The sequence below is a fragment of the Trachymyrmex cornetzi genome, unplaced genomic scaffold (assembly GCF_001594075.2).
Source record: "Trachymyrmex cornetzi isolate Tcor2-1 unplaced genomic scaffold, Tcor1.1 scaffold665, whole genome shotgun sequence".
In the NCBI taxonomy this organism is placed as follows: Eukaryota; Metazoa; Arthropoda; class Insecta; order Hymenoptera; family Formicidae; genus Trachymyrmex; species Trachymyrmex cornetzi.
In genome coordinates, this window is record NW_017299987.1 from 45,696 (window position 1) to 64,596 (window position 18,901).

At 32.1% G+C, this 18,901-nt stretch overlaps 2 protein-coding genes across 5 annotated transcripts; one reads left to right on the forward strand and one right to left on the reverse strand.

Annotated features, from left to right (window-relative positions):
• LOC108767187 (methyl farnesoate epoxidase) lies at positions 1-5,794 on the forward strand. 3 transcript variants are annotated; one of them, XM_018516924.1, is made up of 8 exons: positions 1-152; positions 1,055-1,306; positions 1,538-1,826; positions 1,929-2,164; positions 2,557-2,768; positions 3,409-3,495; positions 4,821-4,962; positions 5,200-5,794. In XM_018516924.1, the coding sequence occupies exons 1-8, from the start codon at positions 65-67 to the stop codon at positions 5,469-5,471; spliced, it is 1,578 nt and encodes a 525-aa protein (XP_018372426.1). In that variant the 5' UTR covers positions 1-64; the 3' UTR covers positions 5,472-5,794. The 3 variants fall into 3 exon arrangements, with proteins under 3 accessions (XP_018372426.1, XP_018372427.1, XP_018372428.1); XM_018516925.1 differs by having other exon boundaries at positions 1,538-1,805; XM_018516926.1 differs by having other exon boundaries at positions 1,538-1,772.
• Positions 5,795-6,891: 1,097 nt separating this feature from the next.
• LOC108767184 (probable cytochrome P450 305a1) lies at positions 6,892-17,517 on the reverse strand. 2 transcript variants are annotated; one of them, XM_018516921.1, is made up of 10 exons: positions 17,438-17,517; positions 13,194-13,404; positions 12,687-12,961; positions 10,145-10,399; positions 9,272-9,512; positions 8,964-9,123; positions 8,769-8,892; positions 8,378-8,558; positions 7,486-7,745; positions 6,892-7,070 (listed from the first exon to the last, which is right to left on the reverse strand). In XM_018516921.1, exons 3-10 carry the CDS (start codon positions 12,766-12,768, stop codon positions 6,892-6,894), a joined length of 1,482 nt encoding a protein of 493 aa, XP_018372423.1. In that variant the 5' UTR covers positions 12,769-12,961; positions 13,194-13,404; positions 17,438-17,517. The 2 variants fall into 2 exon arrangements, with proteins under 2 accessions (XP_018372423.1, XP_018372422.1); XM_018516920.1 differs by lacking the exon at positions 13,194-13,404.
• Positions 17,518-18,901: the final 1,384 nt, after the last annotated feature.

Consider the following 18,901-nt stretch of genomic DNA (forward strand, 5'->3'; position numbering starts at 1 on the left):
ATGTATAGAGAGCACAGATCTATATAAACTATTGTAGAAGTTACCAAGTGATGCATCTTGGAACATGCTGTGTTTGACGATTATTTTTTTCTCCATCTTCGTTTGTCTCTACTGCATCTGTGATTGTATTAAACCGAGAAATTATCCACCTGGTAAGTGAAGCGCAAAACTCAATAATAATGTAACACTCGCAAAGTATTCAATTTACGAGCAATTAGTGCCCAAACGTTCACACGATTACTGCATTTTTGCGGTTATCATATACATATTTGACGCTGTAAAGTATTTCACGCTGTAAAGAGATGCTAATAGATTAAAAGATGTCTTGCCACAGACATTACAAGTTAATTTCTCTGAAAGTATCTAATTCAGAAAGCCGATCTTTCGAGAGAAAGTTATAGGACCTTGAAGAGCGTATAGAGTTTTAAGTATTTAATTTATTTCTAGAATTCACACAGTTTTGTCATAGATGATATCACTTTTTCTTCTTAAATGGAACTTATTTCCGAGATAAATTTGTGAGAGAAATTTATCATCGAAATTTTTTATTTTCTACTTACGTTAATCTAATTTAAAGTTTTATTTTTAATGTCATATATATCAACAAAAATATTATTAAATACTCAGTTTATTATTCAATGTTATCTTGTGACAAATGGGAAAATAATGATCATTATAATCATACATATGATGTCTTAAAAATGATGTCTGATGCGCTTAAATCTCAGGCAATTATTAAAATTAATTTTATTTTACTCTTTATAAGAATTATAATTTAAAGTTTAAATATAACAATACTCTATCTAATAATGACCGCATTCAGCAGAATGTTTAATTTGCAACTGTTTTAATGTTTTCTTTGGAGGTTTTCTTTTGTGAGATAAAATATTCCTCTAGATCTAAAAATTCAATTAACGGGCTCAATATTAACATTTGACAAGTAACGAGTTATACGTAATGATCTTTTATATTTTTGCTGAGTGAAACTATCAAAGACTTTATATTAATGTCTTTGATTATGTAACACTCTGTGTCACAAATATTTGCTATATAGGCCCACTGTGGATACCATTATTCGGATGTTTTCTGAAATTCGCACGGCTACGCTTGAAACATGGATACATTTATCTAGCTATGCAAGACCTGGAGCGTACGTATGGACCTGTAATAGGATTAAAGCTTGGAGTTCAAAAGGTGGTGGTGATTTCAACGTATGATTTGGTGAAGAAGGCTCTTCTTCAAGACGAATTCAATAACCGGCCGGATGGATTTTTCTTTAGAGTACGATCGTTCGGGAAGAGAAAGGGTACGCAGTTATGTATATATAGTAAACGAAATTAATTCCTAACGTTTGAAATTAATATGCTAAAGATTTTGAAAATTATCCACTGTTTTAACAACAATTTGACACAAAAAATAAAGTCTTTGATATCTGTGTGTGTGTGTGTGTGTGTGTGTGTGTGTGTGTGTGTGTGTGTGTGTGTGTGTGTGTGTGTGTGTGACAGTTGCGTTATTAAAGCAGCGTTTATTATTCAAGGTGTTCTGTTCACTGAGGGCACCATGTGGGCACGAACGCGTAGATTTACGATGCGGCATCTGCGGACGTTCGGTATAGGTCAGTCAGTTATGAAAGAACAATTGGTTCTGGAGGCTCAAAATCTCATTGATCATCTGCAAGAAATGAGCGAGAGTGGCGCGGTGACGATGCACACTGCTTTCGATGTCGCGGTGATCAATTCGCTGTGGTTCATGATCGCTGGGCACAAATTCGAGTACGAGGACCAAAAGCTACAAGAAGCGCTTACGTTGGTTCACGATGCCTTCAAGTAAATTCTGATGAGAGATCTTATTGTTTAATAAAACTCAATAAGATACTGCAGATAATTATTTTTATAAAATTAAATATCGTTTTTGATATTTTACATTAGATTAATGGATACCATGGGTGGAGTGGTTTCGCAGATGCCTTTTCTACGTTTCGTGATCCCGGAACTATCAGGATACGAAGAGCTGATGGAGATTCTAGAGAATCTGTGGCGTTTCCTCGACGAGGAGATCAAGATACACGAGAGGAAGCTATCCAATGATCCGCCACGTGATTTGATTGATGCGTTTCTTTTGGAAATTTGTAAACACGATGAGAATGAAGATACGGTTTTTGATCGTAAGTTAACTGTTAATACACCGTACAATGTCAAACTTACCTAAACTAGGAGCTTTCTTGCCTATTATTTAATTAAATTAATAATCTTATCTGATTTATGTATACTAAATTTTATTTGTTCCGAAATTCCCTTGAATTGATTATTGAAGTTGTCCGAGATTCTCTTTTGCAAATTTAATAATTTCGAAAGACGAATCTTTTTGAAATTATGCCTGTATTTTGTAACGATAATTGAAACTATAAATACACAAAGAGCATACAATCGTGTTAAATATTTTTCTTCTCTCAAATTAATAAGTAAATTTGCACGTTGTACGGCGACGTAATTACGAAATAAGAAGTAAGTAATAAATTACTGTTGACACACGTGCGCCGCATGTTTCACACCGCAGGTGAGAATTTATTGGTACTGTGCCTTGATCTTTTCTTGGCCGGGTCAAAGACAACCAGTGACACTTTAGCGAATATATTTCTCTTCCTATCACTGAATCCCGAATGGTTGAGAGTACTTCAGGCTGAATTGGATAGTGTCGTTGGTAGGTCACGAGCTCCAACTGAGGATGATTTACCATCCTTGCCAATAACGGAAGCTTTCTTAGCCGAGGTAATGTAAGAAAGAGAGATATAAACTACAGAAAATATAGAGACTGTTATATACCTACAAACCTGTCACGACGAAGTATATAATTATTCGACAGCTAATATTTTCAAGAAAAATCTCATTGTAACAATAAATGTTATTGGGATGTCTTAAACATTTCAATATTTTAAAAAACTTTTAAACCTATTAGAGTGTTTTCTAAAAAAAAATAATTTATTTGATTTCAATAATAATTTAAGCGGTCAGAAAAAATATTCATTAAAAGATAATTGCTTTGATGATTCAATTAACGTGTTTATACAGTATCTATAATAAATATAAGAGGTTTAAATAAAACTATTAAATATAATCTAATAAAACAATATAAACATCGATAAAAATAGATAATGATAATTGAGAAAACGATAATGTCGTAGTGCTTAAATAAAATAATAGGAAGTTTTTGCACTACTGTTTATCCAGATACGGTCGTGAATGCTAAGGTCACGTTATCTTCTTTTTAACAACTAATTAAAAAAGGAATAACGTGACTTTCTGTGAAAGCGTTCACTACTGTATCTGAATCCACGTTATTGCACAAACTCCCTATTATCATAGTAACAACGTAAACGATATAAGTGCGAAATTAATATATTTACTGTAGGCACAAAGATATCTGATTTTGGCTCCACTCGGCGTACCTCACACAACTGCAAAGGATGTTTTTTTAAATGGTTATCGAATACCCAAGGTAATAAATGTTTTTGATTATAGATACGCTAACAATTAAGTTTCGATAAATAGGAATTAATCTTTCTAAAGTGTCCCTTTCTCTTTCTCTCTTCAACCCATACAGCACAGAAAGATTGCAGAAACATTGCAGAATGATTTCACTGAAACATTGCAATATTGCATGGTAGTTGTGAAATATTGCTAAATCATTGCTGCAAGATTTCAACAATGTTAAGATGTCCGCTTTTTATTATATTGCTACAACGAAACGTTCCAGCAATATTGCAATGTAATTATGTATTTGGATAAATTTTTTACGAAAACTCTGAAATGAAAACTATTTTCTGTACACTGTATCTTACTAATTTTAATTTTATAGTAATAAAGCAATTTTTTATGATAATCCATAAATAATATTCTAATAAATGTAGTATTAACTCTGAAGGATAAATTTATTCGTAAGGATAAAGCATGTATGTGTGTGCCCCGAACAAACTACACAAATATTATCCACATTAACATAATAATAGAGTCGCTTGTCGTAAGTTAATCATAGATTAAGTTAATCGCAGTGATTCTTTTTAACTCGAAACCATTCCGAGTCAATTGAAATCGCATAAAGAGTCAATTGAAAGGCATAAACACATCATCGATCACATAATTAATATTTCAATAAATCGTTTTCAGCAGCTTAATTGCTTATCGTCTTATCCGATAATGATGCATTGACTGTATCCAAACTTATACAATCTTATACAATCTTATACAATCTTTCGATTTCATATTTAAAATAAATGTAAAACTTAGCTAATGAAATAGTCGTCAAATAATAGATCAATAAATTTTTTATTTAAATATAAAATGGGTTATATTAATTATTATATCATAAAAAAAACGGCTGTTAAACTACAAACTAAAAGACTGTACTACATATAAATATTGCAAAAACTTATATTTTTATATTATTATTATTGTAACAATGAAAGAATTACAGTTTTGCAATGTTTGTGGAACATTACAGGCATATTACTGACATTTTGCAGGCAAATTGTTAATTTACATTTTTGTAGTATTTCTGCAATGTTACATTGTAATCTGCAATATTGCAAAATTGCGTCAACCTTCCTCTGTGCTGTATGGGAATATATTTATTTCTAAAATAAATTATGCACGCATTTCGTACTTTTATTGATTTTTTTTCAGTTTATCCTTAAGAAGATGAAATAAAATATCTGTGCGTGTGAAATATCAAAGTTTGTCGATTAATTACCGATAAATCATATTGCATTTAAAATTGTATTTTATTATGCGCCTAAACTACAACAATATATCGTTATTTTGTAGGATACGGTTATTCTCTTTGACTATCATAGTGCTCACAACGACAAGGCGTACTGGGAACGACCGAACGAATTCCGACCGCAACGATTTCTAGACGAGCAGGGACAATTCCGTCGGAACAACTACGGTTTACCTTTCGGTTTAGGTAAATTTCAATAAAGGAAGCTACAAGAGATGCAATCAACTCGTCGAAATGTAGCTGTTAATGTTTCACTTTCGCAATCATTATTCACGCAAATGTCATTTCTATTCCAGTCACTTTTTTTTCTCTCTTTTTATATTACGCAAATTTTTCAACCTTCGCAAAGATATGCGAAAGATAATCAATTCGTCATTGTTTGGAACTAATCGCGTGAATGCGGGCGATTGTTTCCCATTTCAGGCAAGAGACGCTGTTTGGGCGAGCAGCTGGCACGCTCCACGTTGTTCCTGTTCTTTACCTACGTTGTGCATTACTTCGACATAGAGATCTCAGCCGAGCACAGCAAACCGAATCTAAACGGCTACGACGGTTTTACTGTGTCACCGAAACCGTATTACCTCAAGCTCACGAGAAGATCCAGTTGTGACGATGATCCCCACGTGACCCGCGCGAGCACACATGACGGCACATTTGGACTTCTGCGAAGGGGCTTGATTTCGTTGAACTCGTAAAACGTGCGAGTAAAAGCAAAACTTTCACGGCATAGAATCAATAAACGTTATTCGCAAACGTCGAACCACCGCGCCGCGCCATGTACGAGATCAGTTAACGGAAATGGATCTTTTTGTCTCAAACAGCTCGCGCTACGCGTAATACGTGACCACGTAATGCGCATAACACATTATGCATAATACGAAGCAAGTCGATTACAAATTACCATATACAAAGTATTACAAAGTACTGGAGCGTTTAACTTGAAGCGATAATACAGTACGTGGTCTACTTATATACACAGAAAGATCAATTTTGCTTACTAATTGCTTCGATAGTCTAACAAAGCTATTTTCAAATCTGTATCTAATTAAATTTTTAAGTACTTAAATAAAACCTTCTTTTGGTTCGTATAGCCCTTATCGATATAATTTTATTTAAATAAAACCATTCTTTCCGTATAACAGAGATGCAGAGAGACTACGAACGAAAGTGCTTCCTTAGACAGGAGTTATATTGTCTCATAATTAGATATAATTTTCAAATTAAAGATTTAAAAAATTATTTTTAATATTTTTTTAATGAAATTTTAAAAATTATTTCTAATATTATTTTTAATAAAATACATCTAAAGTATATTTTATTCTCAGTACGTGGCATTATAGAACTTTTCATGACAAACAAGCAAGAATATGTGATTTTGACTATTTACTAATATTCGTGCGATTTGAAATGCTAGAGTATGAGAAAGGTAGATGACAATCAATAAATCAACGTAAGTTAATAGAAATACCGCGCACATTTCTAGCAATTTACTAGCTCTCACGCGATCTAATATAGAAGAAAGATGCATCGTGTGTTTCACTTGAAGGAATTAAGTATGGATGTATAGCCGATACTTTTCTCTCCATCTAACATGATATCGGAACTTGGCTTGGTGTCTTGTTTCAGCACGCGAAAAGACAGAAGCTTGAAAAATCGATCTTGTAATAAAATTGTAATAAAATATATTGAAACAGTCTTGTAATAAAATTATAACAAAATGCGTTTATTATGCAATACTTTAATCACTAGTAAAGCTTATATTTACATTCATAGTATAACATTCATACATATTATATATCAGTAAATTCTTGTACAGTATACTATTTTACATAGTGATTTAATACTATTTTTAAAAAATAGAATTTTTGAAAAAAAAGAGCAGATGCAAATTAATGTGTAAAATCTGCTTATACATATTTTTTCTTTTACTTTTTTTTTATATACATATACACATATTTCAAAAAATGTAATAAAATATAACAATGTAATAAAAAACGAAAGATTATGATCTAACGTAATCGATAATAATTGTCAATGATAAAATTAATAAAATTAATTTCAATTGCTAAGAATTTTTAACATATCTTATAGATATTGTGAATAATATATGTTTTCTTATCTCGGAACAATTAACATTTTATAAGGCTTTGGTCCGTGTATAAGTCCTCTCTTTGGTTCTGTTTGAATAGATCCTTTACCTGGCTCTGGAAGTAATTGAAACTTTTGCATTATCCCGACAAAGAAAAGAAACGTAGCCGATTTTGCCAAAGCTTCTCCGGGGCACCTTCTTTTTCCTGAGAGAAAAAAAAATATATTTTTCTTTGTATTGTAAAATCGATTTACGAGATTTCAACTTGATCACAATTATTCATTGGGCAAACGATTTCGCGCGAGTGTTAAATTAAGAGAGTATCGTTCACCTTTTTCCTTAACGTGAAAGGCATATACCTGACCTTTCAGTCGAGAAGCACCCGGAAAGAAAACAAGAAAGTGTTATCGTAATTATGTACATACATCACGGTGTGCATACAAGAATAGTTTAATTAAGCACGTATCAATAACGAAGCAATCACTTCCGTTTCGCAAAAGAATTTTCGCGACGTCTGAGTTGTTCATAGTTGTTATTATCCTTTTGTAAAAATCTCGTAAAGTTCGTTTCTCATAAAGAACGTTTAAATTAAAGGAATATTTAGTATGATTTATACTAACCTTTTCCGAATAGTATAATATTCTCGTGCTGTTGATAAACACCATTCTCGTTTATGTGCCTCTCCGGTCTAAATGAAGTCGGGTCAGGGAAAAAATCCGGATCCATATTGTTTGAATACATATTCATCAAAACAGTAGTATTCTTGGGTATCTTGTAGTTACCGAGAATTGTATCCTTAAGAACGCGACGTGGCCCGATTACAGGTGTGACGTGAAATAAACGTTGACACTCTGTTATTATTGCTTCCGTGAAGGGCATTCTATATAATCAATTTGAAATTCAACGTAAATTGAACGTTTGAGTAATTTCTCGAATAGGAGAGTTGTACCCAAGCAAAGTCACGATAACGTCAAAATAATATTAAAATGAATCGGAAATGATTGAAAAATGACTTTCAATCATCATTTTGGAGTCATTTTGATATAATGACTTGTTGTTCTGCTTGGGTATAAGAGAGAAACAATGCCCCCTACAAAAAATTAATTTAAAGAAAGTAACGGCAAGATACAACTGGGTGTTAGGAGTCAGCGCTGGATATTATATTGTGCAAAGCTAACTGATACCTATTAATATGTCACAAATTCAATTTTGTACGTTTCGGCTTACTATTTGAGCCATCCTCAGCAATAAAAAATTACCGCTTATCGCACTATAAAATCTGTCGATCTGTCGAATCGTCTTGCACATTCGTATACGATAATAGGTATCAGATAGCTTTGCGCAATATAATATCCAGCGCTGACTTCTAACGCCCAGTTGTATTTTGCCGTTACTTTCATTGTATTAATTTAAGGAGTCTATAAATTTGTATATTTTTACTTGAAATTGTTTAATTTAAAGAAGCATATTGTGCTCCTTTTAAAATTTAAAGTAAAAATTATGTTGTTATACTTGATTCTATCTTCCAGTTTGGGAAGCCTATGGGAACCGATCACGTCGTTGATTTCCTCGTATAGTTTGCGTTGTACGTCCTGGTGATTGGCCATTTGCAAGAAGAGATTATCCAATGTTGCTGTTGTGGTGCTGATGCCGGCGATGAAGAAGTCGAGCAACGTTACAAGTAGATTGTCGTCTGAATAGAACAGAAGAGATGATCGCGCGTATGTCGGACGAGCGGACTCGCGAAGAGAACGCTTTCTCTCACGTACACGGTGCTTTCATTAACGCACTGGCTGGGCACGCGGGAGGAAGTGTTAATTTCCTTGCGAACACCCGAGAAGATTGCGAGAAGAAGCGTTTTCTGGACGTCGCTCGTTAATAGAAAGCAACTATGGGCACGCACCTGAAAACACAGAAACTTTATCTCTCTGCTCCTCTACGCTGTTGTACATCTCCTGGAGGAATAAATCAATAAAGTCTGTTTCATTTCCCTTGACGTATAGTTCCTTGTGCTCATTGATAGTATCCTGCAGATTCGAAATATGTGTCGCGTTAAAAGAAAGCTGAAAAATTGAATTAACATATCGAACTTACGCACCATTAGGAAGTTCTTAAGGTTATTGTTTAACTTGACAAGGAAGTTGTAACCCGACATCTCCGGCGCGATGTAACGTAGCCAGGGGAAAGCGACTAGAATACCACCGGTAAGATCGAACTTTTCTGCACGACGCTCCATCAGCTTCAGGAATTTCTGCAACCTGCAAGTAATCACGGAATCATGAGACAACGCGCGATCGCAACTTCCTTTCTCGAGTTCTCCGGAAGTAAATCCGCGGAAGTGCCGCATCGCTGAGGAAGTGTATTTTTCAATTGTTCCGTCGACGATTTCACACATGTATAACATACCTTGGGAGATTCTCGGATGGTTTCTGTCCTGTAATCAGCATCCAGAGGACATTTATCACGGCAGGTGCGAATGCGGATTGTATTTGTTGCACGCCACCGTTTGCCAGTCTTTCCATCATGAGCGTCATCTCTTCCACGATCAGCTCCATCATTGTTTGCTTGGCGAAACCAACGCTCCTTAGAGTACGCACTGACCAAGAACGCAATTCCTTCCATTCCGCGCCGTCGTTCAACGTGATCCCTGATTCCAATGATTTCTGATTAATCAGGAGTCTTTAAGGGTTCTTATAATCCGAGGGGGTAATCACTTAATGTAATCGTGGGACAGAGTTCCCGAAATTATTATAAAATTCATATGAAATCTCTATGTATAATCCGATAATTACATATGCAATTGCGAGAAATCATTGCGTAATATTAAATAAAATCGTTTATTTCCTCAAATGATTTCATATGTAGTGTAGAAAATTATTTGTAATAAGATCAAATTGTATGAAATCAAATGAAATCATGTAATCTGTGGGACAAAATTTTAGTTAGTGGTTACCTCCTCGCTATAATCTTTCTGTCTATCAGCTTTCTATCTTTATAGCGCGAATCGAATTTATTTATTATAATTTCATTAAACATATATACATAAATATTTAAAATATTGATCAATGATCTGTATATGTTTGATGAGATTACAATTCTTTATATTATTGAAATATATAAGAACATAAAATATCTCTCTCTCTCTCTCTCTCTCTCTCTCTCTCTCTCTCTCTCTCTCTCGATTTTCAAAATAAAACCTTCAAACTAATGTAACGAATTCCGACCGGATTCGTTACCTCTTTTCATTCCCATGTTTCGTAATTTTGTAAACTCATTTACCTTTTTTCATGCCCATGTTTCGTAATTTTGTAAACTCATTCCACGGGCGTCCGTCGTAGGTTTCGCTAAGGCACACTTCGTGTACAAGCTTACTGTTTGTGACAACAATTACATCATCGGTACCCAAACGTAAACTTATGATGTTGCTATTGTATATCTTGCTGAGTTCCAGAAATGCGAGGTGTTGCCCACCGAATTTACGCGTTAATTTTTCTAAATAATAGCGATTTCCAAAAATCGGCCAAGGAAAGGGACCTAAAAATTATGGTTTCTTGAATGTGGGAATTAGATACTTAACTATTATATTAACAATTCCAAAAAAATATTTCTTTATGTTGAATTCTTCAAAATTCATATTTTTCTCAAATGTATTCTTAAAATTAGCAATTTTCAAAAATGACGATTAGTACGAACTAATCGTCATTTTTGAAAATGTATACTTTTTGAGAATATAAAAATAAATCGCTTTGTTAAAAATAAATCAATTACATTGCGTGATAACTACGCAAAATAATTGTTAATTGCTTTCAGTGATAAAAATAATCAATATAAAATCAGCAAATAATTTTAAAAGATAATTGTTTTTAAAGATTAGAACAAGTGGAATATATAATATGCAATAATATACGCGATAACGATATCGCGTATATTATTGCATATTATATATTCCACTTGTTCTAATCTTTAAAAACAATTATCTTTTAAAATTATTTGCTGATTTTATATTGATTATTTTTATCACTGAAAGCAATTAACAATTATTTTGCGTAGTTATCACGCAATGTAATTGATTTATTTTTAACAAAGCGATTTATTTTTATATTCTCAAAAAGTATACCTAATACATCGGGCTCTCATTGAAACATACATTGACTTCCAACACGTCGACTTTCTTTGTAAATATAAAACATTGTATTTTAATGCTTTCTGATTACAAAGTGTGGATTTTATTCTGTATTGATTTTAAATCAAGACATTTAATAAATAAAAATATATAAGCGTTAAAATGATTTGTTGAAAAATATATTTCAATGGAAAAAAGTAACATTTACATATTGGCAATTTGCCGATTTCTATTTGTGATGTGTTATTTTAAGCGGATTTTATTCTGTATTGATTTTAAATAAAGATCGAGACATTTAATAAATGAAAATATATAAGCGTTTAAGATAATTTGTTGAAAAATAGATTTCAACGAAAAAATAATAACGCTTATATATTGGCAATTTGTCGATTTCTATTTGTGATATGTCATTTTAGACTAGACAGACCTGTTAACTATATATATAAATTTACGATTAAATTTATAGATGATCGAAAACACCAAATTACCCAGACAACACATTGAGACATAAGACGTCTTTAAGACGTCTTTTAGGCGCCAAAGACGTCTTATGTCTCTCTTTTGGATACTTTGTGTTGTTGGGTAATTTGGTGTTTTCGATCATCTATAAATTTAATCGTATTTATCTCTTCCGTATTTATCTTCCGTATTTTGCATTCTCTTTATAATTGTAATTGTGATGAAGTCAATTTTAAGTTTACCTTGAATTATCTTCAAACGTTAAATTATCTTCTATCTCATCCAATGTGTAACACGCACAATTTTGTACTTTGTTTTAAATTTGTTGAAAGCGCAGTAGAAAATTATTTCATACATATTTCGTCAACAATGTACAATATAAATTTAGTAATTTACACAAAGAGACTGAACCGTTAATTGAAAATTTTGATGAATTTTCGACGGAAAAAAGTTAATTACACATTTTTATACAAAAACATGCTGCTTTTCTCTCTCAATAATAATAACATGCAACAAAAGTTTTGCATATTTTATGTAAAAACAGCTCTGATAAATATAATATGATTACACAAATTATTACAGGCATTTAATTTATGCTTATTATTTAAAATTTTCGTGGAATGCCTACTTTTATGAATTTATAAATTAACGTTTCCATTAATTTTTTCCAACAAGAAAATAATAATAATGAAATAAAATATTAAAATGAAAAAAATCTAAAAACTTAATAATTAAAAATCTAGAGTATATCTAGCAAATCTCTGCATAATATCCATAATTACCATAATATCCAGGTAGCAAGCTACGTCATTTTGACGTCAGCTTGCTACCAGGATAAGAAAATTATGTAAGAATTAATGCTAATTTTTTAATTTTATTTAATTACTTGGATAGAAAGAGAACACATGTTATATATCTCTATCATAATTTTTAATACAATCGCGTTTCGAGTTTTAATATATCGATTAATTTAACACAGATCTTTTCTAATTTCTCCTTTATACATTTTCTATCAAAGTGTAACATTCAATTTTACTATGTTAACAAATAAAAGATATTTCCTTTGCGCGAGAAATATTTTAGTTATTATTAAATATTTTCTCTCTCTCCCAATAATCGAAAAATTGAAATAAAAAATTAAGTATTAGATATGTATAAAATTTAATTTCACAGAACATGGTGCTATCTTTATTTTTGAATTCACTCTCATAAAGATCAAAATATTAATAAATAAATTACCTGGCGGACGCTTTGTTCTCCTTCCTAATATGAAAATAATAAGAAAAACAGTTAGAATCGCCAAAACTTCGGTCACGAACATGATGCCTCGTTTTTCACTTTATCGTGCCAGCCACGTATTCTCTGAAAGAGTTTATCGCGTTCTGCTCGCTCGAATCCTGGTAGTCCCTCTTTTAAGGAGTTAGGTCCTTCCGATCTAGTTACTGATTTGTCCAATCAATAACGTCCACGTATCTTGTCTGATAAGACATGTGTACAGTCCAATCTAATATGACCTATGGGATCGATTGTATATTTTGAAATGACGAATATTATATAGTTTTGTGGAAACCACAAAACTATATAAGGAAATTCACTAGGTGTTGACCAATTAAATTATAAATATGCTAGTGAATTTGCTCACTTTTCTTATTTTCATCTCATTTTGATTAAGATATATAATCGTCCTTGCCTATGGAAATAGTTTCACTATAGGCAAAAAGACTGGAGTCGGATTAACGCACGTACGAGCAACAAAATTGTCTCGCGTATGTGGACCGACTTGTGTAACTGGCCCGATTATCGTCACACGCATCCGGCCAACCGACGGTGACGAATTCTCTATTGCTTCTGCGCACACCAAAAAGCTTCTATGCTTCTCTTAACGATACTGTTTTATGTCATTTAACCTTGGTGCGACGGTAATACCCAGGCTGTGTTCCAAAATTCACTGCCAATGCTGAAAATGTATAGTATACGTAACGTAAACTGTAGATTTTCAGCGCTGGCAGTGAATTTTGGAACACGGCCCCAGTTAGTTAAGTTTGTTAAAAACAAATTTTGTTAATAAAAAGGCATCGTTTTATGCAAATTTGATGCAAATTCTGTACATTATATTCAATGTTAGCAAATTATTGATTGGCAGATATCTGATAAATCTACCAATAAAACATAACAATTAACAATTAACAATTTAAATTGTTGCACAAATTGTTGCTGATAATCTGCCAGTAAATTGATGGCAAGAACTGACCAAGATTTGATAATTATTGTAAATCGGCAAACTTTATTGGAATAACATAAATTTGTAATGCGAATATATATAGTTAAGAATATAGTACAAATAGTTAACATTTTCCGGACTGGGCAATTTTGTCAGCAAATCAACCAGCCAGAAATGATTGATTAATCGACGTTAATCAATATTGATTCGAAATTGATCGATCATTTTATTTCTGGCTTAATGTGGACACATGCTAATTTAGACATGCTAATTTCTAATCGAATTAATGATTAGCAGTTTGTAGATAAGTTGTCTAGAAATGTCTAGAATAGGGGTCGCCTATTATGGGATAGGTTGCTAATATGAGATAGCAGTGTTTCTGCTAAACTAATAAGAGCATGTATTTGGTTCTATTATGAACTTTTTACTCATAAGCTGACGTCCCATATAAGCGGAAATTTACAGCGGAACGAAACAGAGAGACCAATCACAGTCGCAGAAAAGAAAGCCGAGTAATGACTGCAGAGTTGTAATTGGTTTGCGCCGTTCCGTTCCGCTGTAAATTTCCGCTTCATAGGACGCCAGCCTTAGGGTGAAACCTGTTTAATAGAAAATTCATCATATTAGATCACGTATGTAGTCGTAAAAAAATATTTGTGAAATTGGATGCAGTTGTTAAATTTTAGTGAGATATTAGTCTTTAAATCTTGCTTTATTATATAAAAATAAATATTGGGTAATACAGTCTGCATGCAGCGATAGAGTAAGATCGTATTGATAGGAAAATACACGTGATATAATGATTTGTTTAACTATAAAGATTAGGTTTGGTGATCGTGAAACTGCAAGGCGTAGAATTCGTAATATGAGATACTCAGGGTATTCATAGTTAAAATGAGAGCATCTAAACAATTCAATATCCTAAAGCAGTGCTCGGAATTAATTGCCCATTACGGGTAGATTCCTGAGGCGACCTCCACTACCACTCGAAACTCGGCGGCCGAGCCGCCGATCGCTCACGTGACGCTGTGCCCCATCAGGAGCGTCGCGATACAAAAAGTATACTGGGAGCATATCTCTCCGGCAAATATCATTAAAATATTTTCTTTTCTACGTAATTTTTATTTTAATAATTAAATTTTTTATTAACAATTTATGTGTATATTCTGCAATAATATAATAAGCAATAATATAGTAAGCAATTATTATAATACTGTAATTACGATATGGACAATGGCTGCGTTCAGCAAAGAAAGCAGCTTTGCAACTGTTGTAAAATTCTTGAATATGATTGGTTTATACATTTAGATCCAATGAGAAACTAAGGGCAAGACTAATCATATTGAAAAATTTTATAACAGTTGCAAAGCTGCTTTCTTTGCTGAACGCAGCCAATAGCTTTCCACATCATCTCTGAGGTACTATTGTTGATGCGTTTTTTTTTTTTTTAAGTAGTTTCCCAGTAGGCCTATTCCACTAAAATTTACTATATTATTGCTTATTATATTATTGCAGAATATACACATAATTTGTTAATAAAAAATTTAATTATTAAAATAAAAATCATGTAGGAAAGAAAATATTTTAATAATATTTGCCGGAAGATATGCTCCCAGCATACTTTTTGTATCGCGACGCTTTTGGGGCACAGCGTCACGTGAGCGATCGACGGCTCGACCGCCGAGTTTCGAGTAGTAGTGGAGGTCGCCTCAGGAATCTGTCCGAAATGGGCAACTAATTCCGAGCACTGTCCTAAAGCATATTATTGAACGATATGTTAAGAATAACGATTCTATTATTATTGAGATTTCTCACACACATACTCGTACACACACTACCATACGCGCGCGCGCGCGCGCGCACGCACGCACGCACGCACACACACACATACACACATCGATAAATTATATAATTATTATGTATAACATTTAAATTTTTTATTCCTAGTTTTATGTAATATAACAAAAGTGTGTACAAAAAGCTTATCTTTATTTTTTCCTTTTATGAGAGCTTCCTATTATGAGATAATACATCATATAAGGAAACCCTTGTATCTCATATTAAAAATCTTTTTTTTGAATAATCAAAATCGGCACTTTTGATAAAAAAATTTCACATACAACAAAGTATAGGTATTATCGATTGCTAACTTTTGGCTATTAAACTTAAATATATTTCCCATAAATTTGACATGAAGGTAGAAATTGAAGGTAAATTAAATAAATTATAAGCCTTTAAAAAAATCAGTATTTCATAATAGCCCACACAACACATGGACGTCCTTTGGACGTTCGCTGTATGTCCTCAAATATCCTAGTTAGATCCTAATGTTCTGAACGTCCATAGGACGCTTTTAGCTGCAATACGATGTCTATAAGACATCCGAAAGACATATTCGGGACTGAATCACAAAATTCAATATTATGTGTGTTTAATATATTTTTTATATACATTATGAACATACATTTGAAATTCGAGTTTTGATATGTTCTTTAAATTAAATAAGACTTTTGAAGTCTTTTCCTAAGGACATCTATTAAATGTCTAGAGGACGTCTGCTGTATGTCCCGGGAATGTTCGCTATATATATGTCCATATAAGCGTTGAATATTATTATCATAATTATTAATATCATTGTTATTATTATTATTATTATTATTACTATTATTGTCATTATTGAGTCGTCAATATAGTGATGTAGACATAGATGATGTGGACATACAATCATAATTATAGTACAAAATATGTATATAAGATTAGTTCAAATAATTAATCAATTTAATTTTTATAATAATTACATAATTATGGTCATTATATTATATATTAAATACAAATATATAATATTAATAAACGAAATCAATTAATAATTACATATAACAATAGAGAACGTCTTTCAAATGTATGTTAGCCTTCTTCAAAAACAGTATGAAGGATAGAAATGTGTATTTTACTAATTATATTTTAATCTATTATATCGAGTTTAAGAGATATCAATTTTATCGTATAAATCTTCAATTTTTCAAACAATTTTCCGGCAATTCAGTTAATATAATTCCAATTTTTAAAACCATTTTCTCATTTTCAATACAATTTTGCAATCAATGGAATCGACATCGATTCGTAAAATGGACTTTTTATGGATGTTATTGGGATATGTCCAAATAACATCCATAAAAAGTCCATTTTACGTCCTATCGAGACGGTCTAACAACGTCCATTAGACGTTTGAAGGCGGTACGCCCAAAAGACATTCGCCAGACGTCATCGGGACATCTTTGGTACATCGTCTGAGCGTCGAAACGTCCAAAGGACGTCCATGTGTGAGAGACGACTTTATCCTATGCATAAAATATAAAAGACACATGCGTATTACCGAAAACTGTAATTAGAACAATTAGATAAATAAGATTATGCGAAATTGCAATAGCACGGCGATTTCAAAAATTTTGTTAAATATAGAATTATATAATGCACAATTCATGTGATTTGAACCATTGTTTAAAATTAAAAATTCCCAATTCGCTAAAATTCGTATAAAATTTAATTAAATAGACTATGTTTCTCGAGCTTGCAATCATTATTATCACCAATGAAGTGGTTTCTTTTCTTAAAATCAAAGTGTGCGAATCGCTACAAATTGCACATAATTTGGCGCTAATTTGACGGAATGCTTAAACGGTAGTAGATATTTGCTACATGCGATGTATGTACAATTGTCGTTCTTCAATTTTACGGATTCTTGTTAATAACGGAGAAGTAAGTACTCTACCTTTCAGTTTAACTCTTAGTTTAACGACTTAGTGAGTTCACGAATCGAAGTTGTCTCGATCCTGTGCGTATAAGTAAGCCGCGAACTTCTAAACTAATAGGAAACAGAATTTTCACAATTTATGCAAATACATATTATCTCTACATCCTTGAGTTATCTTAATACAATTCAAAAAACGTGCACTTGTGCTTATCATTTCGCCATGTTTTCTTAATGCTGCATATTTAATATTTTGCTGTACTATATATATTTTATGTTTCTACGCATAATTTTTATTCGTTTTGATATTGCATAAAATATACCATTCTGAAGGAAAGGAAAATAAATTCTTTATAGAATCTTCTAAGTTCTCTTCGTAAGATTAAACGATAAGAAATATATATAGATTTTCCACAACAATAATAATATTCAAGAAAAGATTATAGAGAACGATGTGAAGCGTAAAATAATTTATGCGATTTTTATTGCATAGACATTATGCCTACTTATAATGCCTACTTATCATAAGCATGAATATGCATCCTCTGCATATGTTGTCTCAAGTTCAAAAAAGTATAATTATCTATAAAACATAGAATGTTGTAGCTTTTTGGTCAAGGTGCGCAGTACACGAAATACGTTCAAAAACACAAAATACTTCTATTTGCAGCTATCAGATTAATCATAAGAATTGAAAACTTTGCATATTCTATATATTCTAACAAATTGATGCGGTAAATCTTCCTTGATAATGAACCTTTCTCTCTTTACAATATATCAACCAACATTGAGACATATTTATTTTCTATGGGCATTTAATATTAAATTAAAAGGAAACAGTATTAAATTCACACTGATTGAAATATTTTGTACCAATAACCAAAGTTTTGTTGCTGACACAAAAACTATTTATTGATATATAATCAATCAAACCGTTGGTTACCACGACAATATTAATTTGTTGAATTTATTAACTAAACTGATCACTTAATGGTACAAAACTGTTTTGTGTATGATGTTTATAGATCTTTTGTAATTAGAAATAGAACATTTTGTTACCGGAACAAAATGAATAATATATAAGTATCTCTTACTTTCTACAGAGTGATAATGTTTGACGTTTTTGAATTTCCTTAGCAAAAATATATATAGATTTAGAGCAATTGAGATTACTAATCGCTCTGAAAAAATAGTTACCATGATTGATCATGGTGTGGCGAGAATCGAGAAGTCCACGAGATTAGTCTCTAATCGTCTCGGCTTATAGATGTTGAATTTCTCTTACGAGAAGACACGCCATCTCTAATAGCTCCGCAAAACACTCCTTGCTCTACCATAGTGGATTATTTTGTTGAAATTACACTAAAAGAATACTTATTTTGTAATGGCAACCAAATTTTACATTGGTATTTACAAAACGTGAGTATCCAAATAAATTTGTACTGTTAAATAAAAAAATTTTGTTTATTTTTCAAAAAAATATTG